The sequence below is a fragment of the Pholis gunnellus genome, assembly GCF_910591455.1.
Source record: "Pholis gunnellus genome assembly, chromosome: 3".
NCBI classification, from domain to species: domain Eukaryota; kingdom Metazoa; phylum Chordata; class Actinopteri; order Perciformes; family Pholidae; genus Pholis; species Pholis gunnellus.
This window is the reverse complement of record NC_136529.1, coordinates 19466500-19491715: the sequence shown is the minus strand read 5'-3', so window position 1 is coordinate 19491715 and position 25216 is coordinate 19466500. Positions and strand designations below refer to the sequence as shown.

The 25216-nt window shown below is 41.2% G+C and overlaps 2 protein-coding genes and 1 long non-coding RNA gene across 4 annotated transcripts; all 3 read left to right on the top strand.

Moving 5' to 3' along the window:
* Nucleotides 1-1990: 1990 nt before the first annotated feature.
* Nucleotides 1991-5148, top strand: LOC306694089 (major intrinsically disordered Notch2-binding receptor 1-like; the record flags this gene model as incomplete). The annotated part of the gene is made up of 3 exons (XM_079156805.1): nucleotides 1991-3988; nucleotides 4409-4627; nucleotides 4954-5148. The coding sequence occupies 3 exons, from the start codon at nucleotides 1991-1993 to the stop codon at nucleotides 5146-5148; spliced, it is 2412 nt and encodes an 803-aa protein (XP_079012931.1).
* A 3643-nt stretch (nucleotides 5149-8791) lies between these two features.
* On the top strand, nucleotides 8792-16601 carry LOC306715661 (rac GTPase-activating protein 1-like). Of its 2 annotated transcripts, none has more exons than XM_079186104.1 (17): nucleotides 8792-8932; nucleotides 9315-9418; nucleotides 9961-10163; nucleotides 10778-10932; nucleotides 11243-11312; nucleotides 11440-11493; nucleotides 11672-11749; nucleotides 11975-12089; nucleotides 12246-12394; nucleotides 12478-12642; nucleotides 12719-12814; nucleotides 12989-13187; nucleotides 13308-13413; nucleotides 13649-13781; nucleotides 13902-14010; nucleotides 14246-14354; nucleotides 15135-16601. In XM_079186104.1, exons 2-17 carry the CDS (start codon nucleotides 9334-9336, stop codon nucleotides 15208-15210), a joined length of 1902 nt encoding a protein of 633 aa, XP_079042230.1. In that variant the 5' UTR covers nucleotides 8792-8932; nucleotides 9315-9333; the 3' UTR covers nucleotides 15211-16601. The 2 variants fall into 2 exon arrangements, with proteins under 2 accessions (XP_079042230.1, XP_079042231.1); XM_079186105.1 differs by having other exon boundaries at nucleotides 8820-8932; nucleotides 9312-9418.
* Nucleotides 16602-22759: 6158 nt separating this feature from the next.
* LOC306693901 lies at nucleotides 22760-24011 on the top strand. Its single transcript, XR_013767032.1, has 3 exons — nucleotides 22760-22878; nucleotides 23210-23311; nucleotides 23422-24011. It is a non-coding gene; the product is annotated as an uncharacterized lncRNA (long non-coding RNA).
* The last annotated feature ends 1205 nt before the right edge of the window (nucleotides 24012-25216 follow it).

The window sequence follows — 25216 nt, the reverse complement described above, 5'->3', positions numbered from 1 at the left end:
ATCAGTTTTCCTCAATTAGTAGATACTTTTGTAAATGCCAAGTGCAGTGAAATAATAAAAAAGAGAAGAAAGCTGATTATGTTTTGAATACATTATTCAACTTTTGTACCTTTTTTTCACCTGGTATACAGAAGCGCTAAGCTACAGGCCTGACAGTGATGCATTATTGTCCTATACCTACATCCACATACCACGGCTCATTCACTGCATTGATTCCCAGTGATTCCTGAGTACATGGGATGATGGATGGGCTCCTCTGTGAGTTGTCAGATGTATTAGAGATGTCCATTCTGATTGTAGCGGAGTGCTACCACTCACCGATGAAAGCCTTGCCCTTCTCTTGCTCTAATGGAGTTTTAAGTACAACCCTTTATGGATGATAATACAGAGTAATGGTGAAAAGTCTGGGAGGGCTGAAGTCTGGCAGACAGTTCTGTGTGAAGGCAGCAATCTAGCAGGTAATTTACTTCAGCTCTTGTGGCTTACTGTCAGTTTGGAGTGTCTATTAGCAAACATCAATTTTTAATCTGCCCTTTATTCTTATGCTCAATTTGCACACATAACCAATTATTGCTATAGCACCCTGAGAAAATATGCTCCTGGACCTGACCTACTCATATACACTGCTAACAGGGTGTTTTTCCTCCCATGTATCAATCAGAAATGAGGGTGCACTGTTGACTTTGCAAGTGTCGGCGCTTGTCTCTGATACGGGGAAACCATTTGGATGTATTTTAAGGTCCCTTAGGGGACTGCAAGGACTTGTGGGTAGATGACCTGATTTCTAATTTTCTCCTCTCCTGCCTGAGCTGTGGGCTAGTTGCTGCTACAAACATGAAAGCAGTGTAACAGTATGAGCAGCCCCGGATCTATTTGCAATATGGCCTCGCTATCGGTGTAAAACTGGATTTTATTAGTCATTTTTCATGGACGCAGGACTGACTTTATCCTTCATCAGATTCAGGTAAGTGGAAATACTCATTGGCTCACCTTCGCTTATACACCTTTGGTAAGATGTTAACCCAAATTACATTTGCAACACTGACATGTCATTGGTGTTGTCCCAGCTGATGATACTCAAAAGGGGATCGGCTTGCAGTAAATATTATTGCTCCTTCTCCAAGAATATGTCCAGCCCTGTCCTCGTCTTCAGACCGATTTCACAGGTGCCTGGAATAAAGCTACTGAATGCATGATGTCAGTATATTCATCGACACACATCTAGCACGTGTTCAGTAAAGTGGCCAGTCTGTTAATAGAAATGAGAAGATTAAAAATGTCCAGTGAGGTAAAGTTGTGCGCAGTGTGACGGCGTCATCAGGTCAGATGATCGGTTATTTTAGGTTCCAAAAATAAGGTCACTTTCCAAATTTCCCACTCAAAGGGCTTTTTCCATCCGTGCTGAAAATGTCTTATCTAATCTTCTAATTTCGACCAATTACATAATTATATGCTGCCTATGAAACAGTATCAGATCTGAAACACTATTGATATTGGACCTAAGTGAAACTAATACAAAATAGAACTGACAATTTTTTTTAATTCAAAACGTGTGTACTACCAGCGCTTTATTTCTATTATTAACATGCTATATAATGAGGGCATGGGTAATAATCTATATTAGACCTATATAGTTTTACATAATAATACAACAAATATTCAATACATAACAATATCCCTTGCTTTTTTATTCTTATGGACATGCAGTATACGATACTATAAAACATATATTATTATTATTAGGCTATTATACTTTCATAAAGAAAAGATCTTTTTTTGCATCAAAGAAAGAGAGAAGGCATTAAAGATTAACATGCACTTATCTTTTTTCTGTGTGTTATATTGACTTGTTTTTCTTTTATATCTTGTCTTAATAGCTATGTATGTGTTTTGTAAATCATTTTGAAATATATTGGTTTTGAAAGGTGCTATACAAAAAAACGTCCTTGGCCTCACTAACTGCCTAGTTTTCTCTCTCAGGTGAGCAGCCATGGCTGACCTGCAGCAGGAATACCCTGAGGTCCTCCTGGGGATCCTGGAGGAACTGGCCAATATGCGCCAATGGCTGACCTTCCAGGATCTTTGTCGTATGGTCAGCACCCGCTTTGACCTGGAGCACCTTATCGAGCTCAGGAGTCTGCTGTTTGCTGCTGCCAGCCAGGACCCCTGTTTCCCAGCTACTCTCTTCAGAGATCGTGTTTCCACAAGAGGCCAGGGGCTTTCACCCATAGGCGTCGCTGCTGACATTGTAACTATCTTCAATCTTATTCAGATGACGGGTGGCTCCCCTGATGACAGCCAACCAATCAGAGCGCAGACGATCCTCCCCGTCGACCAATCCCCAGGCCCCAGTCTGCCTGGAATGCACCAACTAAACATTTCTGGTCGAGAAAGGGCCCGTGCCCACTCTGACTCCAGTGGCAGGCCTATCGATCAGCACTTGCTGTTTCCGAGATCTAATTATTCTGCCCACAAGCGAGCAAGTCTTCCCCCCGATCCCATCTCACTTGTGTCCTCCCCTCCAATCAGGGCGAGGGCTGTGTCTTTCGACTTGCCTCACACCACACTTTTGTACCCTAGTGGCCAAATCCCCAACGATGTTATGAAGAATATCTACCTGCCTTTGGAGACGGACAGTGAGTCTAGTGGAGATTCTGCTCCCATGGAGGTGTTTGAGGATGAACAGGGATCGTCTGTCGAACAGAAGAGAAACATCTTTAAGAAGGACTTTCATAACCAGCCACCTCTAATACCCCAGGTGACTGTTAACAGTGAGTCTCCCAGTCCTAACAATGTTCAAAAAGGCATCGACAATCACAGCTTTGAAACCATCCCGAATCCTTACCCATCACCAGCAGCAGTCAACCAATCGCCAGAGCGGAGGGCTAAACACGAGAGCCTTAATGATCTACAGGACTCGACTTACTTCGGACCGCGGCCGATCCCAGAGTGGTCCGCCCGGCACCTTCAACCTCCGAGGACCAAGAGGCCCATCTGGAGCAACAAGAGTCACAGTCTAGAGGACCGGATAGGCCCGGGCATTATTGGAATGGGGATGGAATCACAAGGGGGGCAATTTCCAAGACGATCAACCCCTGCTATCAGCAGATTGGGGGGGTCCATAGGAGGCGAGATTGGGGGTAGTGGATTGATAAGTGGACGTGATGGAGTCAAAGCTCAAGGAACCCAGACAGACCCTCCAGACACCCGGCGCCTCCGTAGCCTTGTCCACGCTGACCGCTTCTCCTTCATGACCTCATTAGACGACCCTGACATTGGCGAGGATGACATCAGTGCCATCTTTCGTTTCTTAGATGACATAAGCATGTGTGGTTCCACGGGAGTCCTGCACCCCAGCGATGGATCAGCGGCCATTAACCAGGACACCCACGAGGCCAGACGTGGCCGCCTAGGTCAACTCCAAAGGCTTTTCCACTCTCTGGAAAGCAGTGATGATGGGCTCAAGGCCGGCGTCTGTAAGCTGCTGCTCCGTATGAGCCAGATAGAAAGACAACTGGATTCACTGAATGATGTAAAGGCTGAGATTTCCCAGGTACTGTCTGCTCTGCAGCGGCTGGATGAAAAGATCCAGCCGCCTATCAGCGTTGATGGACAAGGCAGCGGTGGGCGATGGCTGGAGCCTCTCAGCGGTGTCTCCTCTTTCATGAGCCACCCAATAACCCCTTCTGAGTCATCAGAGCCTCAGCCTCTGTCTGTGTCTGAGCATCTGTTTCCAGGGACCAGCACTAGTAGCCTGGACTGGAACCGGTGGAATACTTCCGTGGAGCAAACAGAAAGCAGCAACGGTCAGGCTGATTCAAAGGGGGGGAAAGAAGGGAAGAAGGATGCATCATCTCGTCGTGCCTCCAAAACCCAGCCTGAAGAGAAAAATCTGTCTGATTCAAAACAGCTGAATGTTTCTAACTCTGCAAGAGACTGGAAAGTGTCATTCTCCAGAAGTAAAGAAGGCAAATCTTCACATGAAAAGGTAGACTCATTTTACTGTGCACAGTTTATTCTATTTACAATGATACATGAAGAAATAACTGTTAGATGAGAGATGAGTGTCATCAACAGTAATCCATTTTGAAGGCAAAAGTACAAATCCTCAAACCGTGCGTATAACGTGCGACCACAAAATGTGTTTGGCCTGAAGCTGGTGTGATTTAGTGGTCAGTTGACTAATTATCTTTACAATGAACACTTCAAGTTTCAAGTTGTTTACTGTTATATGCAAAATAATTACAAAGAAGCAGTTGTTAAAATATAGGGATAAAATATAATATGCTAAATATTGAATACATCTTTATATATAGTCAGGGCTGCAAAGAAACGTTTTAAAGAATCAAATAGATTTTTGTATAATTCAGTCTATATACAATCTCTGTTTGGCCCATTTTCCTTTTAGGCAGATCAGTCTGACAGCACGACTAACCTAATCTCCAAAAAGTCCTCCAGCCTGGTGGAACAAGTGTTTAACTCGTCCCTGTTCCGCCACAAAGACAGCAGTCTGACTGGTGGGCTTAGCTCTGGGAAGATCCTGGACCCCAGATTGTCTGAGGGGAGGGGAAGGCCCATATGGACTGTAGACGACAGAGAGGCACGAATCTCCCCTTTGGACTTACAGGTAAGAGTTGTTGACTTTGAAAGGGCTACATTAGTTAAAAACATTGAATCCAATTCTGTTTCCTAGCATATCTTTTGTATAAAGTCGTTGGTTTTAGTCTATAAATGAGTTTTCCTAATTGATGGATACATTTTTTTTATATCATCCAAGTTCAAGAAAAGTGGGATTAGTAAAATACAATTATTGTCATGAAATAGCACATCACAAATGAATGATTCATAGCCGGAAAGAGCAATTTCCTTTAACATCTTAGATTAGGATTTGTATTTAATCTATACGAGTGTATAACTGCTTTAATAATCTTTACATGGCATCATGTCACTCAGACCCAGGAGTCTCTGAATCCCAACAACATGGAGTTCTGGATGGACGACATTTACACTCCAGGCTATGATGCTCTACTCAGGCGTAAAGAGGCTGACCTCCGCCGGGCCAGGGTCTGCAAGCTGCTTGCACTCATTATGTCTGCAGTGGCTGTTATTCTCATCATTGTCATTCCCATTTGCACCGTGGGGTCATGAAGACCTTTACAGCCCACATTGTTGCCTGCCAGATATGTGCTGTACCTAGGAGCTTGCACGCCATTCTCATGGAGATAAGTTGCTGACTGACACTAAGACCATAAAGCTGGATTGGTGATCAGTTAACATTCAGTAACTCCTTAGAGTTCTCTGCATGCAGCACCATTATTTATGACTTCGGAAAAACAGGGAGATTCGAACTGTAGCTTACAGTCACTCCCTCGTGCAGTCACAACACATTGTAAATAATCTCCCATGTTACGTTTTTCCCCCTTTACTGTCATTTATTTCATGATTTTTGTTCTTAATCATTTCAGATGGTTGCAAAAGGAAGCATTATGAATGTTTTACATAATTGTCAAATATCTCTGAGAGGATATGTTAAAACTAGTAATACTGAGCCAATGCAAATTGTCAGTTTCTTTTTTTGTCTCATTTTGCCTGCTCTTTCTGAGTAACGACACTTTTACAAATGCATTGTGAATCAGCTTCAGCTTTGAGTCACTGCCTGACTTTTTTGCCACCTCAGGGCTTATTTCACTTCTATGTAAGAAAAGAGTTTTATCACTACATAAGAGTTTTACATCCTCTGTTCATAAATAGTAATGGATTCTCTCGACAGGAGCGTTTCCACTTTCTTTTAGGTTGAATACTCTTGTCCTTTCCTTAAACAAGAAGATATAGTGCTCAAACAAGTTTAAGTCAATAAAAAAATAATATTTTTATAAAGTTCTTCCCATTTTTAAAACTGGACAACATAAGCTATTTAATCCACTCATGAATGTGTTTGCGTTGGAGTGTTTACCAAGTTTCAGGTTTCAAAACTCGGAAGGTAAAAAAATGTGTTGTTGTTGAAGCGGTGAAGGAAAGAGGGAGCCTTTTCCAGTAAACACTCTCTGAGTGGGAGATTCCACTTGTAATTCAATTGATGGGATGTTTGAAGTGCACCTATGCACATGCATTATCCTATCACTATACTCACTTGGCCAGAGCTTTTCCACATACCTGCAGGCTCACTTGGCACCAACAGATTCCTCTGACGTCCTTTTAACAGTTGATGAAAATAGTCTTGCTAGTTGTGTGACATTCCATTTTGTAAAAAGCATCCCGTTAACTCGGTAGATATTATATTAAAATCCACTCTTGGTGCCAGACTGTGGGTGGGTTGACACAAAATCATGCACACTTTTAAAATATGATTCAATTCAACCTAATATGTCCACAGTAAAAACTACATTTGCAGAGTTTGTAATGTAAGGCTGTACAATGTGCATTATAGAGTGGTCACAATAAGAGGCACACTTTACAATACAGTACGTGTAATCTATTACAATTCTATCAGTCACCAAACAGTGAAATTCAACACCTGACACTATCTCAATAATAAAAAGGGCAAATGTATTGGATTGCATCACGTTTTTTAGGTGTTCATGTTTTTTGTCCACTCCTACTTTCTCAGATATGGATGATTTTGTTTCTGTTCAATAGATAAGCACTTTTTTCCTTTATACACCAAAGTGGACAGAAACTAACGTGCATGAAAATGCTTGTTTCCTTTACCTGTATCCAGACCCTTAAACTTTGCTTTGCTTTGTGTGCACAGTTATGCAAAGGATGTATAGAGGATGTGTTGTGCTAGCATGCATCCTCCTAAGTAGATGTATATCTGCCAAGTGTTCCCCATGAGGCTGTTTGTGGATCCATTTCCCTTCCAATGGTGCCACTGAGGAGGCCTAAGCCTTCGTCAGCACAAGCTGCCAGTGCTTCCTCTGAAACTTCGGTGCATAAGAGCCTGCTGATACTTTTTTCATTCCTCAGATGCACTTGTAAAATGTGGACCTTGCTGTAGCCTATTATTCATGCATTTTCTAGACAGACATCTATACATCTGTGAACTCATTATTCAGGTAAACACTCTGTCTTAAAAACTGCTTGTGAATTAAAGAAAATGTTACGTTGACCTTTGTTGCCTGTCTGAATAAACTCGGCAAAGTGGTAACATACCTTTTACGATATGTTTGATCTGATAAATAATAAATTTGCACTATGTTATAAACATACATTTAAGAGCAACTGCTCTGGTTTGCAAAATGAATTATTTCCCTTTTTTCCTCTTGGCGTTGCTCTTGATGCCAGAATACAGATTAAAGCAGAAAGTAGTAATAGTCCACTCAGTTTAGGAAGGGGAGGCAATGATTGATGTAAAGAGAGAATTCCGTCAGTTAAATGATCTGTGACTGGAGGAAATGTACATATAGAAATAAATAATTGACTAAGACAGAGACTGCATATTGACTGACAGATCCCATTATCCCAAATCACCTCTAATGGACATGCGATATTTACAACACACACGTGCACACACAACGTTCTGTGGACAGGTGTGATGCTAAATCCGCCTGCCAATGCATTTTAAAAACACAAGCACACACAAATCAGTTATAGTCTATTTGTTTTTTAATTCTAATGTGTTATGGAAGCACACATGTAAGTTGTTTGCAATTGATTTTGTATGTGTGTGTGTGTGTGTGTGTGTGTGAGAGAGAGAGATACCCTCATTAAATGTTGCACAGTGCTGCTGCTGCACCCAGATATGCCATCCGTGGCTGATTAATGATGTCGTTGTGAGCATCCCATGTGCCAGGCCCACAACACGACACAGTCAGTGAATGTTTCAAAGGATTTTACAATTTGACACATAATTTGTCCCTACTCAATTGCAGGAGCCACAGATCCTGGACTGACGCACCTCAATCGAAATACCTTTTAAATACTTTTGTTTATTGTGCAAAAAATGGCATATATAGAAAGTTATTGTTGCTATTAATGGGGTTCCTGGGTATTAAGTTACCTCAAGCACAGATCTCATTTTAAAAACCTCTAGAGTTTCTTAAAACTCCAAGCACAGCTAAATGTAACACTTTTGAGCCAGAGATCCTGAAATGTTTGTTGTCTTTCTATGCAGCAGATGAAGAGATACACTGGGTCATTATAAACAATGTCATGTATTATGTATGTCTTCCTCTAATGTATGGAGGACAGGAGGACATCAGAATTCTTGAAATAGTTATAGCGGTTCAGTAATTCATAATTCATTGAACAATTGAAAGACAGATTAATATAGAAAAAAATGACTATGTTAACCAAATCAATGTTTGATTAAAATAATACTGCAGTTCATGAATTGATAATGAACCGGACAATAGAAAGATAAATTCCTATTGATTTATTAAACCAATGAGTAAAATTGAAATGAAACTTGTATGATGGCATAATATTGATATATAACTTACATATTTTCTTAATAGACCTACTTATTGACTGTGTAATATATTCATTTTTAAAATGTTGTATTTAATTTATGTTCATATAGTACAGTGACATTCAGAAAATGCTGCGTATTTCTATGACTCCTATAATAAAATTATGTTTTGATATTATTACACATGCATCACGTTGAGACATAGGGCTACCTTCTAGCGAATTGACTCCAGGGGATGCTTGGATTCCTGTTTTCGGAACCAGAGGACACGAATCGCCACAACCCCCTGCAGTTACAACTCTGATTGTGTGGGGGCGATAGAGCGCTGCAACTTCCGCCAAACAGCCCACGAAGAAGAAAACCGGCGCTGATTTTAAACTTTGAGGAAGAATGTGAAAACTTTATCAAATAGGTGTGGCTCTGCTGTTGCTGGTGTGGGAACTAACCACATAACCTTTGCTTTAAACATTGGACGTTGACCTTACATGTCAGCCACACTATCACAGGAAAAACATTGCACAGGTAACGTGTTTTGTTCTTTATTTGGACCAACGTAACGATAGTTAGCGAGCGTTAAGTCAACATAAACTTGCTAACGTTACTGTTAGCATGCTGATAGCGTCATTTTAGGTGCAGTAACGTTAACGTTAAACCTAGCGTAACATTCACTGTGCTAACAAGCTTGAGAGTTGTTTCGCAAACAGTCATGTCGAACACAACGTTAACGTTGTTTTTTCTTCAGCACTATAGCTACTGTAGGCATTATTTTATTTCATGGTTAACCTACCGACATGAAATGTAGTGTTAGTACCACTAACTGGCTAATTCAACGGGCTAATAAGTAGGGTAACATTTACTGACATTATTATCAAACTCTCCCATCTCTCCCTACTAATCTAAGTAGCTGCATGCAGTAACACACGATGGAGTCGCCTGTGGTGAACCTGTACAACCAGTTCCAGAGTCTGAGAGCCCAGGTGGACGGTCTGAATGAGGGCATTGAACCACGTAAGTTATTTCCACACTTGGTTTTGGTATTTGCCACCTCTTTAGAAGGCGGTCAGAGCTTAAGTACTTGTGTAACATTAGTCTAGTTAAGCTTGTCAGCTATGGCATGGTGCTAACGTTAGTAGCAGTGTTATTGGGTGCATTTTGTATCCCAAACTGTGTAAGTTGGTGCAAATTCAGTAAAGTATAGAGCCTTTGCCTTAGTAACTAAAGGTTAGCAGAGCCAGGACTACATATTTGCTGTGGAAATTGTTGGTGCACCACATGTCACACATGGGGGTTGAAATAGTTATTGGGGTGTAGTAAAAATTACCATTTCAATAGTCCAGATAATGCAATTAATTTCCATTGTAACTAACAGGAAAGCACTGTCACTCATTTGTTCACTTTACTGTCCTTTTGTCCTCTATCTTCATGTAATGTACATCATTGCCACTGCAATGGCATTTTGGAGGCTTTTCAGGCATTAACCACCACAGAATAAAATGTATATTATGCACAGTAGCAATACAACAATCTCCTCTTCTATTGTCTATTTACAGAGTTCCTCCAGATGGCAGTTAACTTTGAGGAGTGCCGTAAGAAGTGGATGCGAGCAGGTGAGGAGCTGGTTTCCTGTAAAGAAGTGCTGACCAAAGCAGAGACTGAGAGGGGATCCCTGGAGGTCAAGCTAAAGCATGCCCGCAACCAGGTGGATGTGGAGATCCGCCGGCGGCAGAAGGCGGAGGCAGTTCATGAGAAGCTGGTTGGTACAACACTATTTGGGAGTCTTGTACATCTGCGTGGTTGCTATTGGAATATATAGGAAGTTAGAAAAATAGAAATTAATTTCATCTTGTAAAGGGCTCATTGCATGGGTGGAGTATGGTCTCAAAAACATATAAATTGCAGTCTGCTGACAACAAACCTGATAAAGATCCATGTCGGTCGCAAGACGTTGGTCATTTTAAATACATATTGCCAAAGGCATTATGATTTTGCACAAATCCTACAGTGTGCTATGTATTACTTTTGAAGGGTACTTGCATTTTATAGTTTTTTGAGATGATATTCCACTCATGCAATAAGCTCTTCACAAGATGGACTAAACGCAGCACACCAGAATGATCCAAATAGCACCTGTATGTGAGCCCCACAAACATCCAGCGTCGCTTCTACTCCATTGTCTTCACAATCTAGAAGTTAATCTTCAGATAATGCCGTCACTGTGTGTGCATATATCTTATCTAACTGAAGATTGTTAATTATAATGTATTTGTCTTTTTTTTAAATATATATATATATATATATATATATATATATATATATATATATATACTAATCCATCCCCGTCAACATGCTGGTTTGTGGTTGTAACAGGAACGTCAGCTCCAGCTGATCCGAGAGCTGCTGATATCGGAGAACAACGGTAACAGTGTCTACCTGAGTGAGGAGCAGCGCTCCGCCCTGGCCTTCCTCAGTGCCCACTCACAGACGGCACAGGCTGCTAAGACCAACCTCAACACCAGTCGAAGGTACCGTAGGCTACCGATAAGGCAACAACGATGATTTCAGGTGTTCATCGAAGCACAGTGTCCCATCCTTGTTTTAACATTCACATATACTGTAATAAGGGTACTTTACTGGTTCACCTTGTGAAGTTAGTGAATCCACACTGTCCGCCATTAACTGTATAGAGGTGCAGCACATGTACTTTGAATTATATTAAATTCAATGTGTAAAATATGAATTCTTATATTAAAGCCTTGTATAACTCACCAGAATATTGTGTTATATTCCACTTCCGACGGGAAGATTCAGTGCTGACATGAATCTATTTTACAGGTTAACTATCATTGATGAATCCGCTTCTTTGCTGTCAGACATCAGCTATGACCAAACGGACGACTCTCTGGTATTTTGAACCATTTTCTTAAACGTGTCGCTGTATATTTTAGGAGAACTTCTGATTTCAGATACAACCGCATTCATTGAGTTAAGTTCATTAAGTGCTATGGTTTGTGTGTCCTCTTAACCTGCAGGACTGGGATTCCTCCGTGATGAAGACTGTGCGACTGCGGAAACGCCAGAAACGAGTGAGTTTTTATCGTGTATTTTGAAAGAATGCCTCCTAGGTGTAAAGGCAGTCAGTGGTTTTGATTCATGTTATTTTACTACACATCAGCACAACTTTGTCCTGCTATTTGGTGTACAGTCTTCAGCAGCCAATCCATAAAACGTGTTTTTGAAAGTTACTTACATTTTAATCTGCAGCGTTCCTCCAGAAAACTCTCTGAGGTTCCTCCACTGGCAATGAAGAAACCTCGCTCCACTGGACGAACAGGAGAAAGGGTAATGCTGACCTCCTCTAAAGCTAAATGTACTATATAACACTAACACTTGATGTCTGTGAAACAGCTTTGGGTGATTAAGTCTCTTTCTATTTAAATGGAAGACAACTTAAATGTCTGCCGAGTGAAAGTAAACCTCACTATTGTTTTTGCGAAAGCAACTCAGATGTCCATCAGTTTGGTTGAAAAAAGCAATTAATATATATTTTTTTAATATATGGTTCAGATGAATGAGTCTATAGTGGCAAAGACCACCATCACTGTCCCGGTGAACGGTGGTGCTGTCGAGGCCGTCTCCACCATTGAAGCTGTTCCTTACTGGACACGCAGCAGAAAGAGCGGTGAGAATTTTCTAGATCTTCTGTGTGGTTTCTCTTTCCGGGACCCTTTGAACAAAAGCAACAAAATAAATTACTATAAAACCAATATATGCTCGAATCATTTTTGACTTTCTTCACTGTTTTGGTGATGTTTCCATCATGTGATTGCGCCTACAGTTGCTCCAGCATGGGCTGATACCACCACTACTGACCAATCTGAGACCGCAAGTGAGGCTCCAAGCACCCCAGTCTCCACTTTACCAGCCCAGCTCCGAACCCCCAGACCTAACGGAGGAGGAAAGAAGCACCACTTCACCCCCAAAACAGTAAGACTGTCTACCTATTGTTTCGTCTGCATCCACACTAACGGCTTGTTCACCATGGGCACTGCGTTCCTCCTCTAAATAAGGTGATCAAGTCTGAGTTCTGCATACCGTGTGGAAGAAGAACAAAGTTTGGCAAGATGTACCTTCGCTGCCAGGATTGTAAGGTTGTGACCCATCCAGAGTGTCGTGACTACTGTCCCCTGCCCTGCAATCCGCCAGCCGTTGGCACTCCCATCATGACCGCAGAGGTACATACATGACACATTTAAATATTAATTTGTGTTATGATAATGTTTAGTTTAATTCTATGTAATCTTTGTGCAGAGCACCTTGGCTGACTTTGCACCAGCCACCTCCCCAAAGATCCCAGCGATGGTAATCTACTGTATTAAGGAGATTGAACACAGAGGCCTACATGAGGTGAGACCGACTTTATTGAAGTCCTTGTTTACTTGTCACCTTCATGTAATGCTCTGATCCTTTCCCCCTGGGCGGTTACAATAGATAATACTTTGTAATTAGTTATCTCGTTCGGTGGCGCGGTATCACAAGCAGTCAGACAATGAGAGCCGTTTATCTTTCCCGTCGCCCCAGGTCGGCCTGTACAGAGTCTCTGGCCAAGAGCGCATGGTGAAAGAGCTGAAGGAGAAGCTGATTAGAGGAAAGACTCTGCCTCCACTCCACAAAGTGGATGACATTAACGTCATTGCAGGTGTCCTCAAAGACTTCCTCAGAAACCTCCCAGAGCCACTGCTGACCTTCCACCTCAACAAGGTTTTCATGGAAGCAGCGGGTGAGTCTTTAGGACTAAACGGTCTGTTTACGCAACATTATTCTTTCCAGAACAAGCATTTACATTAGATGAATTAAAGAGCTATTAAATGACTGGTTTTAATGGTTTTTTTGTGTGTAGAAATCCAGGATGATGGCAACAGTCTCGCCGTGATGTATCAGACCATCAGTGAGCTGCCTCAACCCAACCGAGACACTCTGGCCTGCCTTATGATCCATCTGCAAAAGTAATTGTCATTATATTTCAATAGCTCTATGAAGCCTTTTTGTTTTAATCCCATTTTTACTCTAATCTGTTTGGCACTGCCTTCCGCCCATTAGGTCGTAGTAGCAACTACTTGTAAGCCTGAAGGACTTTTGTCCAAAACGTATCCGGTTTTAGTCGCGGATGAGCAATTGTGTTGTAACCTCCTACATCTCTTTAGTTCACACTGAAATGTTCTGCCCTTGTCCTCCTCCCAGGGTCTCTGAGTGTGTGGATACCAAGATGGATGTGAACAACCTGGCCCGGGTGTTCGGCCCTACTCTTGTGGGTCATGCTGTTCCCGACCCAGACCCTATGACCATCCTGCACGACACAAACCGACAACCACGGGTAAAGTGAATGACAATACACAAATGGATGGGTGTGCTTTTGTTTACTTCAACATCAGTGTTTCTGTTCTCTGAAATGGTCTTGACTACAACTACTGGATTAATTTGTTTCTCTTTCTAGGTTGTAGAGCGCTTGCTTAGTATTCCAGCAAACTACTGGGGCCAGTTTGCTTATCCAGATAATACCGGCATGGACGATGATCACCACACCGAAACTCCAGACTTCAAAGGTAAATCACTGTAAAGGGATTACCAAGAGTAAAAGTTTCTTAAAAATGAATAACTTGAGACAATGTGTTCTACTTTATTTTAAAGAACTGTTTGTAAATAGTACACATGAAACGACAGATAAGAGATCAGCACCAACCTTTTTCACCTTTTGAGGATTAAAACTTGCTCAATGCTCACTCAGCATCTTAAGTTGAAATAATCAACTGTTTGTGTTTTTCTTTAATGTATCTGCAGTGAGCATATTGGGACCAGTGACTACTCCAGAGCACCAGATGATGGCCAAAACACCCTCCTCCAGCTCGCTGTCTCAGCGCATGAAGCAGACCCTCTCCAGCACCACAATGTAAGCTCACTCATACCAGCGCCCTCATTGTAGAAGTAGCAAATGTACAATGCGCCCATTGGTCTTAGAATGAGGTGGGGTCAGGTGCATTACTGCTATCTTGAGGAAGCAGAAAGCAGTTCAGCATTGACCAACAAAAAAAATCAGGTCTAAAGTCAATGGTGCAGTATTTTCCTGCTGTTTAAAAGGGTTGGTTCACTACTCTGCTTGTTACACACACACACACACACACACACACACACACACACACACACACACACACACACACACACACACACACACACACACACACACACACACACACACACACACACACACACACACACACACACACACACACGTACGTACACACTCAGTTGGATAGGTTATCGGAGCCTCAGAATTAGAATCCAGTGGTGTAAGATAGTAGGAGGGTTGTTTCTGACTTGTGTGATCTAAACATTTCCAAATTGTAAAGATTTTTTTTATCAATGCCAAATTTTCACAACATATTTTATCTAACAAAATAGTCTTCTTAAATCCATGTTTGCTGGCGTTTATTCCTTTTAAGCGGGTGCAGGTGCACCTGGCTGAGGCTTAAACCAACGTCTTGTGTAAACAGCTGGACAGTAGATGTCAGGGGTCTGCTTTAATGTGAAAGAATCTCTCAAATGTTAACTCTGCATGGGGGAATGCAGGTTGAATGATCAACAGTCAAATGAAGCAAACTGAGTTGTCCACATGTAAAGATTGGATTCCTGTTTCTACCCCCCCCCCCCCCCCCCCCCCCCCTATCCTTAGATTTGGGAGCAAGAGCAAAGCATCAGCCGCCTCTCACCGCCAGGGACACTTCTTCGCCTCTCCACAGCTGAAGTAATGGTGAAGGAGAAAATATAATAACACCCATATTGTATTTCTGGGTTGCTTACTGCAATAACTGAAGATATATTCACATAATCGAGTGAGCAAACTACTGTGCAATTTTAGCATGCAACAATTTTATTGCTAAGTTGTTGTTTTTTATTCACGTATTTTATACAAGACTTTCTAACCTGATTTCTTTGAAAAGATTACTGCTTGAGTGTGTTTTTATATCTTTGATTACTAATGATTTATTATTGACCAAAACTGTGGTGACATCTGTATGATTGTAAGAGGTTTGAAGGCTTTGACCATGCAACCATCCAAAAACAATTTAAGGATCATATGCTCTGTTTAACACGGGTTTGATGTTGAAAAGCTCTGCAGTCACAGGTGTTGGTCTCTCTTTGAACCTGTGGTTGTAACCACAGCGACAAGGGTGCTCGAACACGCGTGAAATACACATCTGCATTTGACAAAGAGGAAAGAAATTGTATTATTGGCCAGTGTCTCTTTGTCTTTTGGCATTGGTTGCCTTATCATTGTCCTGAAACTGACATCTTTTTTTTGTTTTATATTTATGTTGATTGTGCGCTATGATGTATATGAATCATGTCAATTTATCTACTTTAACAAACCTGTAAACACTGATACTGAATGGGAACAATGTTGCATTTTGCACCGTCTATGTGACAATCGGGAGTCTTCCTGAGAGTACACGCCACTAGAGGCTGCTGTTGCACCACTTTTGATATGCAAGCTGTATCTAATGAAGATGATCTACTGCATGTTATGCACACAACCAGTGAGTATTACTGACACTCATTACAATCAACAGATCATTGGAAACACTAAGTTATTCCTGTGCTCGAGGGCAGTTCAGTGAAGATTTATCTCCATCACAAGCCAGAGGTCTGAGACTCTTTATCTGTGTGGTCGTCACAAAATACGACCTGGAGCTTCTTTAATTTAGGAATATAACTGATTTGCACAGTTACATCTCCAGCAATGCACAAGAAGTGCCTTTTCCTCTGAGGGCATTTTCTCTCTGCTGCCATGTTTTTAGAAGCTCCAGGTTTTAGCGCGATGATGACATTACTGATACAAGTATTAGTTATTTAGAGGAGAAATATTTATGTTGACAAAAACTGATAAACAGTATTTAGTCATTAAACCAAATCTAACCATGTTTTGTCTGGTGATTTAAAAAGAAAATGTGCATCGTCGGAGATTGTGGGACTCAACTATAACTACTGTTTTTTACATTGTTGTACATTTATTTCATTATATGGATCTATTGTCTAACTGATGTTACCAAAGATTGGATTGAATGTTAACCTTCATTTCTTTGTCTTCGCTCCAATAAGATCACACAAAAGTCCATGTTTGAGCTACAAATAAAACATCAACGGCTGGTTCTTTTGTCTTGGTGGGTGTTCATGCATGAGCTGGGCATGTGGGGTGAGGAACCCGGCTGAAATCATGTGAGGCAGACACGTATGATGTGGGGCTTCTGTTACCAGCAATTGAACCTAAAAACCCCCTTACACCTGGAAATGGATTAGTGTTACCGTATTAACTATAAGTGTGTTATTAATGTCTACTTCACGCGGCCTAAAACCTCATCTTCATCTTTCTGGTGGAAATTGATTGTTGGCCATTGTTATTCAAGATCTTCAGTGAAAGAGCGAAGCACGGCGTCGGTTATTCCAAAGCTGATGTGGCACTGAATGATAATGTAATTTGGCTCATTGTTCCAATAGTCATTACAGCTATTTCCATAATCTATTGGGCTGAGTGGGCAGGCGATGAGGTCCAACATTATTATGAATTAAAGTGGGGACCATTTATACATTGTATAGTTATTCCATTAACAGTTACTTTGGAGAGTGCTAAGCCAGGCTGAACCCATTGACATACATTTTGCATTGCCTCATTCAATACGGTGCTTCAACAACACATGAGGCCTGTTGACATCGGAGTCCAGCGGTTTGGGGGAGAAATGAAAATATGATGTGCAGAGTTCATCCAAATTTAGGTTGTTTGCTCTTCCTTTCTCTCTCTCACACACACACACACACACACACACGACTGCAGAGAAGACCCTTAGAAAATGTTTGAATTTCAAATAAACATTAATAGTTCATCAGACTGAAATAAGGTCTCCTGTGTTTCGATCTGTCCTCATGGGGGTGGGGAGATTGTGTGTTTATTTATGCTGTATGTTGCAGCATACGCTCGGCGGCTACAGACTTCAAACAGCTGGCTGTGTGCAGTGAGTCTCTGTAGCTCCATATTCCAGCATGCCCCAGTGTGCAGTGATGGAGCTCCACTCTGCTGTGGGACCAACGAGGGCCAAATGAGTAACTAGTCCAATTAAGAGCTCTTAAATAAATTACAATGTAAGCTGGTAAACACACGACAACAGCAGCACTATTTAATTCTTCTATTTATAGAATGACCTGCAGGCAGTGATGCCAAAGGAACTAACAGGCGTATTACCATCTCTGGAAGCTGAATACAATCAATACATTATTCAATTCATAAGGTTTGGTTAAGTTATTGACTAATTGGAAAGACAGTGCATACATGTCTAGCGTTGCCTGCGCGAGGTCGGGGTCAATAATGCCAGCACCTCAGAGATGTCAACTCAATAACTGCCAGTCAAATCCACCCATCTGATCATGTATCTAATCAATACAGTTATTAAAGCAGAAAGCCATGTTAACCAGTAAACAAATAGTTCTTTCATTTCTTTTTTTGGATGCACATTTGCTACATAAAACGGCAGTGCTTTGCATATTTTGTCACTTGCTGGGGGGCATTTCTACGTTCCTGCTGTGCTGTTGTAGAATCTGCTTACTATTTTTGGAAGATTTACTGCTGGATTAAGCTAGGCATCATGCAGATTTGCTTTTGAAATCGCATCAAAACGGGCAGAGGAGAAGGAGCAGTTTGTCAGGTTTAGAGAATAAATGCAAATTCACAAACACAAGGACCGGGACCAATATACTGCCTCCTTAGCAGGCGAAGCATGTGCTTGAAAAGTGGTCCTCCAGATTTGTTTCTGACACAGTTTTCAGTGAATTATGTGACAGATTGTGTGATCAATATGCTTTCCTTTTGGTGAATTATACAGTACATACAACACTAAAATACTAAACTGTCCTGCACTAGATCTATAAAAGTCCTGAAAAATAAGACTGGTCGTCGTCCAATCTACACCCACCTAAAGCCAGTGAGTTTTTTTTTTTACTGCAAATAATTGTATGGCTTGTTGGCTTTCAATGCTCCTGCTCTCTCACTTTATCTCTTCTTCTCTTATTCCTTCTGTTTTTTAGCCCCCCTCCCCTCTCCACCCCTCCTTTGAATCGAACCGCCGTCTTAGCTGGCTACCATGCATGGTCGATACCTTGTTACCACAGAGAAATCAATTATCTCGACCAAGCAGCAGGGGAAAGAGGCAATAATGAAAGAATGCTCCTCCTTCCCAGACGATGGCCACGGTCATTAAATATGAATTTATCATTGGCTGAGGAGATTTATGGAGCGAGATGTGGGCCCCGAGTTCACGCTCCCTTTGCAGCGTAAGTTCAAAGTCTGGTTACATATTACTGTAAGCTAAATGGGTAACAAGTTGTCAGGTTGGTGAGGTTATGTGTCCTAAATCTTAAACAAGGACGTTGTTATTTCAGTCACTGTCATGTGGATGCAACCGACACAGAGATGTGACATTAAACTGTGCTGTCACACAACATATGATGTCTCTCTACTTCACAACACCTTACAACCACATCACACCCTCAGGGTTGACAGGTAGGTGAGCATGCCTACCACACTTTCCTGTGTTGGTCTGTAATGAGCTTGTCTGACAGCTGCTACTTAAAGTGGGGGAAAAAACAGACCACTACTATCACCAGAGAGTGAAAGAGAGGGAGAGGGAGGAGGACAGAACGTAGAATGGAAAAATGTGTAATCTGGGTTTGCTCTTAAGGCAGCAATAAATTCCATTTTAATGGGGCACCACAAGCAGTAGCAGGCACTCAGCAGTCTGTTGTGTTTGATGCCAAATTGTGCAGAATAAACAGATTTGCTGTGCAGCTGGTCCGAACACACAGGCACTCTCTCTCTTTCTCACTTTCTCTCTTCTCATCCCCCACAACACACAAACACACACACTATCTCCACATTCCCCAACTGCCTCTATATCTCGTCCCCCTTGGACGTACCAGACACGAATTAGACAAATCATCACAAAAAGATGGCAATTGCTTTGATTTATTTTTGATTTATTTTTCCACTTAACGGAGTACTCATCTCCAGCTGTCATACACAAAGTCAGGGCAGAGTATTTGTTTTAACAAGGAAAAGAGTGAGCTGCATGTCACTAATGAGAAACAACATGCCACATCTGGCTCATTTTCTCCTAAAAAAAGCGTCTTTGTTCAGAAACAGCAATTCCCACGGACCATTCTGTAGGCAATGTAAACTGGGACAATACAACGGCAAATATGACTTTATGTGAGGACAAGAGAAGTTCAGAGAGAGAAAAAAAAGGGTTCTTGGGGCAGTGTCCGTGTCAATGTTAATATGAAATCAGGGCAGCAGTGTTTCTAGAGTATCAACAAGACAGAGTACAACCAGGCTAGTGGCTCTGTGAGGTTGTACTTGGGGCACAGTGTTCAGCATGCTAACATGCTCACAATGACAACGCTAAAAAGCTAATGCTAAGCAGGTATCGCGTTTACCATGTCAGTTTTGCATGTTAGCGTGCACATTTGCAAACATTTCATTCAAACCCCAAAAATGTCAACCTGCTAATGGCACTAAAGGAAAAGTCACTGGCTAACCCATGAGGTAGAGTTCATCCTCTGGGGGCCATGAATGTCTGTATAACATGTGAAATCCAATAGTGGATGAGATATCTGGGTCTGGATCAAAGTGGTGGACCAACCAACAGGCAGACATTGCGGTCGCTAGAGCCATGTCTCTAGCTTTGCTAAAAATAATTCTTCAAATAATAAAGATCTTTAGTGACAGGTTTCCTGCCAGCAGAGTGACATCATGGTCTGTTTGACAGCGTTGTAGGCATCCACATCCCCCCCCCCCCCCCACACACACACACATGCACACCATTGACTGCTGCCATTGTTTCCATGATGTATGTACTGTTTTTATAAGCCTCTCACATGTGGATGCACACACACATATGCACACCTAAAATACCTGTATGCATGCAGCTGGGTGTTTGTGTGTGTGCCCTCCTGCATGAGTGCATCTGAATTCATGTAATTGAATGTGAATGTGTGTGCACAGGTGCATGATATGGAATAGTGTGAGAGGGGTTGTGGGCATGAATGGCTGAGTGTTTTCTAGTGAATGTGTGCCGCGACCATGTGTGTGCAGGTATGTGTGTGCCTCTGCCTCAGAGTTTGGGATTGTTTTTTCTGCATGGATAGACTGAGCTATAAACACTGTATACATAACAGATATGATATACTCATATTCTCTAAACCACACAGCCTCAAGTCTCATCTCTTTTGTAGTCTATTTTCACTTGTAGTATACCGCCACACCCCTGGCACTACTAGACAACTGTTTTTGTGCGTTTGGTTTAAATTGAATCTTAGCAAGATTAGTGAAACACGGCTATAGGTCACGTTAATCCGGGCCTCCTCTCATGATTATTCCCCACGTCTAAATCTGTAGCATCAGAAATGAAAAAGCCTCAGGTCACATCAAGATCATTTGCAGAATGTAATCATTAAAAAGAGCTCTTCAACATTCAAACTAGTATTGAAAGCCCCACAAAAAAATATTTGAACCAAAGCACACTTTTTTTAAAGACTTCCAGTGATTTTTCCTTTTGGCCACTAGAATGCACTGTTGCTCCCTGTAATCAACGTCAGTGTCACGATGCAGCTCTTCTCTAGCTGAACCAGCTGAACACACCCATTAATTTCACCCATCTCCACAACTATATCATTACCGGTTCCCCTGTGGTTGTAAAGATATGGGAGTGGTACAGTAGTGTCAGTATTGGTGTCATTTACACCACTAAAGCTTTAATTTGAGCAGATAAAGTTTTGCCGCCTGCTCAGGTGACAGGTATTATTTCACCTCTAGGGAAAATATTAAATTGGGTAGAATTCATACATAAATGTAAGCTCGACAGGGACCAGTGTATGTTGGAGCCTTATATCACATGTAATTCATATGTTCGTAGTTTTACCTTAACTGTACGGTTGACAGCTGTTTGCATACATATGCATTCTCCTTATATCACACTCTGCATTTGTAACTTGATGCATATCACTAAATGTTCAGAATCCAGCTGTCGTTATCATCTATTTTCTTGCGAACTCCTCTTCTTGCTGAAAATGGAGTGCAAGTAGTAAATTGTGAATTGGCTCCGATTGCGCTGTGCTGTGTTGCAACATTCAACAAATTCAATATTTGAATTTAGTTACAATATATCTCAACATTATGTTTCTAGTGTTAGATTCAGACCTGCTGATTGTGATACATGAGTACATGGTTTTAGGAGAGTACCCTGCATTTGGAGCACATTATTGATTACTGAAGTCAAGTCAAAGTTGTTCCATAATTGTCATAATATCGCCAGAGTATATCAAGGTTTTTCCTCCTTATATGCTGGGTTTTGAAAATGACAAAATTAGACAACTAATTTATCTAGTGTCCCATTTTTGTGTTTGCAGATTTGAAAAGGTGTATGTATGAGATTAACATTTTCCGATGTTTTAAAATGAATGGCAGTTATACTGTATACTAGTACAAAATAACTATGAAAAGTATGTGTTCATAAAAAAAGCCCCCATTCAGCATGCTAAACACAACCCACCAATTGCACCATTGACTCCTCACATGGACAAACACCTGTTGCTTTTCAAGGCTTCGTGATTTAAAAGGTCAGAAGTGGTCTGTTCATTTCCGTTTAACAGCTTGTGGTTGGTAAAGGGATATGTATATGAACGCAATCCCCTTAAGTCCATGCCCCTTTCATACAAGCAACTGTGGAAGCATGTGGTGATGCAGCTGCAGAGGGCTGGGTTCATCGGGCCAGGCTGTTTGGTCTAAGAGACTGTCGCCTGGGATGTCAGTAGGGTCCTGTGGTCAAATAAAAACATGCAACAATAGCATAAAAACAGAAAGTACAAATTTGCAACAGGCAAATGTAGACAAATAGCGCACTTGAAAGAGATTCTTGCCGATCAATTTACCACTAGATTTGACCAACCTGGTTCAAGACCTTAATAAATTGATTCTCTTTTCAGTTTGTGACAATTTGGAAGTGCATAAAGATTAGCTATGAAAAGGATGTAAATCAAATTGACCCATAATTAGTTTTTCACATACAGTTAAAGGTGAGTGATTAAGAAATTTGGCCTCTATTATCTGTCTATCTATTTGCTAATTCTAGTCTTGCTGACTCATATCGAGACCTACCTCTAAACTAAGCATTTCCTCAATCCAAAAACCAACTTCCTTCCTTTTGAAAGATGATAAAATAACCCACATAGCAACGACATATCAGACAGTGTATAGAGACTCTTGGCGTTGTCAGAATTGCTCAACATGGCGCAAGAATTGGAGCTTTCTCACTACGCCACTATAGATGAGCTTCGGGGAACTAAAACAAACCACGGTGGAACTGACCAGTCGGGTAAGAGCACAAATAAAGAATCATTTATTAAGAGTTTCAGTTCAGGGATACTGCAAAACAGCAATGTTCATCAGGGACACATCAATGATTGTTTCTTGTGTTCTCTATCAAATTTACTCAAACTACCTCAATGCTTTAATAATGATGTCAAAATGATGAAGACTCAGGAACACTCAACAATGATTGGATGAGTTGCTCAGATCATCAACCTAAAGCAACTTTGATTTTAGTAAGAAGACCAGTCATCGTACATCCAGGAGTTCAGATAGCAGTGTCATTATCCCGAATAACAGAATGATTGACTGTACTGTGTATGTATGTGTGTGTGCAGGTGCGACACACAGAAAAAGAAGACTTCTCAGAATTGGGATTTTAACTTTAGGAGTGTTGTGTATCGCACAAGCCACTCTCAATATCTCCTTGCGCCTTGCCTGTAAGTGGTGAATAACAATATTTTGTCTTACAAAATGCAAAATAACCCACATGTTGTAATGTGTTTGGAACATTTTGTAATTATAACCCGTAACTTCTGTTTTTTGACAGTTTTTTCCAAAGAAGATACAGATCAGTTTCCTTTCAACAGCTCCATAATCGCAGACATGTGCCAGAACGACCAATCTCAACCGAATTCAACCCAGTCATGTTTGTGCTGCAGGAACCTGCTGAGAAGACTACTGAGGGAATATCAGGCCTTGGAAACAGAGAGAGACATCTTACGTGACAAGGTTATTCACCTGACCTCACCTAAAGTGAGAGCTATAGAGGATGACTATTACTCAGAATCTGGGTCTGGCACGCAGGAGGAATTCTTCGCTCCAGAGATTAGCGGGTACAGCTAAAGTTCGATGTAGACCGCACTCAAGCATGAGGAGACTTCAACTTTTTTTTTTTACATTATGAAACCTAAACAATACCATATTGTGATGTGATGTCATTAAATGTGTCAAGTAGTACTGAACAATTTCAATCAGTTACAACTTCAATCTTTGACTGTGACATGCAACGTTAATTGAATCAGTGTAGTTTACACCCACAGCAGGCATTTATCCGAGACTGTAACATTGCTGTGATAGATGTATTTAAATTGAATTTACATGTTTTTGAATACAATATATATATGATTTTTCCTCTTAGTGTGACAATGTGCAATTCTGGATTTTCTTTCTCCAAATATCCTATTTAAGACTATAACAGCTCCTGATTGGTGTCACACCAATCTTTACTCCAGAAGAGAGAAGTGAAACAGACAGAATTCTGGGGAAGACGTTCTCTGTGGTTTTGAGAGGACTCACATCCTCTGAGAAAATGCTGGTTCGACTGTTGTCTCGACCAGCACTGCAGTGTCAGTCACACGACATATTGTATGGGTAAGAAACACTGTTAGTATCAGTGCAAAAGAATCCTCATTACCTTCTGTATCTGATGGGCCTCCTCTGATCCTTCTCAATGGGGTGAGGTAGATTGATTGTAGGGGTGTGGCCCATGACAGTTTCTATGGACCAAGCATTCCCCAAAAAGACTCCCTGCATACATACATCCAGAAAGCTTATCTGTGAGCTTAACTTAATTGGAATGTGAATTATACAATGAGGTTTTGCTATTCCCTTCTTGTATCAACGACAACCTGCATTTCATGGTAAATAGCTCTCAGTGAGTGGAGTGCAAAGGAGCTTTTCATGTCAAGAATTCCACTTGGAGTTATTCTCGACTTTTTTGAAGTCGTTTTTTGAAGCATTAAAAACACATAGAAATGATGAGGAATATAAAATTCAGGATTTCATGTTGCAAATCTGAGGAAGCCATAACATGTGGTTATACTCGCTACTAATTTCACATTACTCTGCATGTGTGTATAAACATGTGTGGTGTTTTTCTGATTTTCAATTAACTTTCCTTTGTCTAAAAACTTTAGAGTTTTTCTTTGCTGATAAGTTTGTCAAAGGTAAACTGACAGAAACGAGAGCTTCAACACATTCACTCATCATTTCTCATTAACACTGCTGGCTTTGTTTTAATTAGCCGTTGTGACTGACACCTGTGTTCCTGTGACACTGTATTCCAGGCTTGTGTTATCCTCCTTCCCAGCTGTTGCTTGTCAATCATCCCAAAGTTGTCTCTTGTCTCTATCTCTCAAAATAGCAACACGTAAAGCTGCCTGAGCTGTTAGCTGGCCCTCAGTGGCAGCAAGGGATCCATGTCTGATACACACAACACCACAAAACAATACAAATGGGTATTGAAATACACATTTTCAAAATATGTCACTTGCTATACGTCCCGCAACATTTTACTATGTGCAACTGAAGACATTTTTACTCATTTTAGCCTATGACCAAAA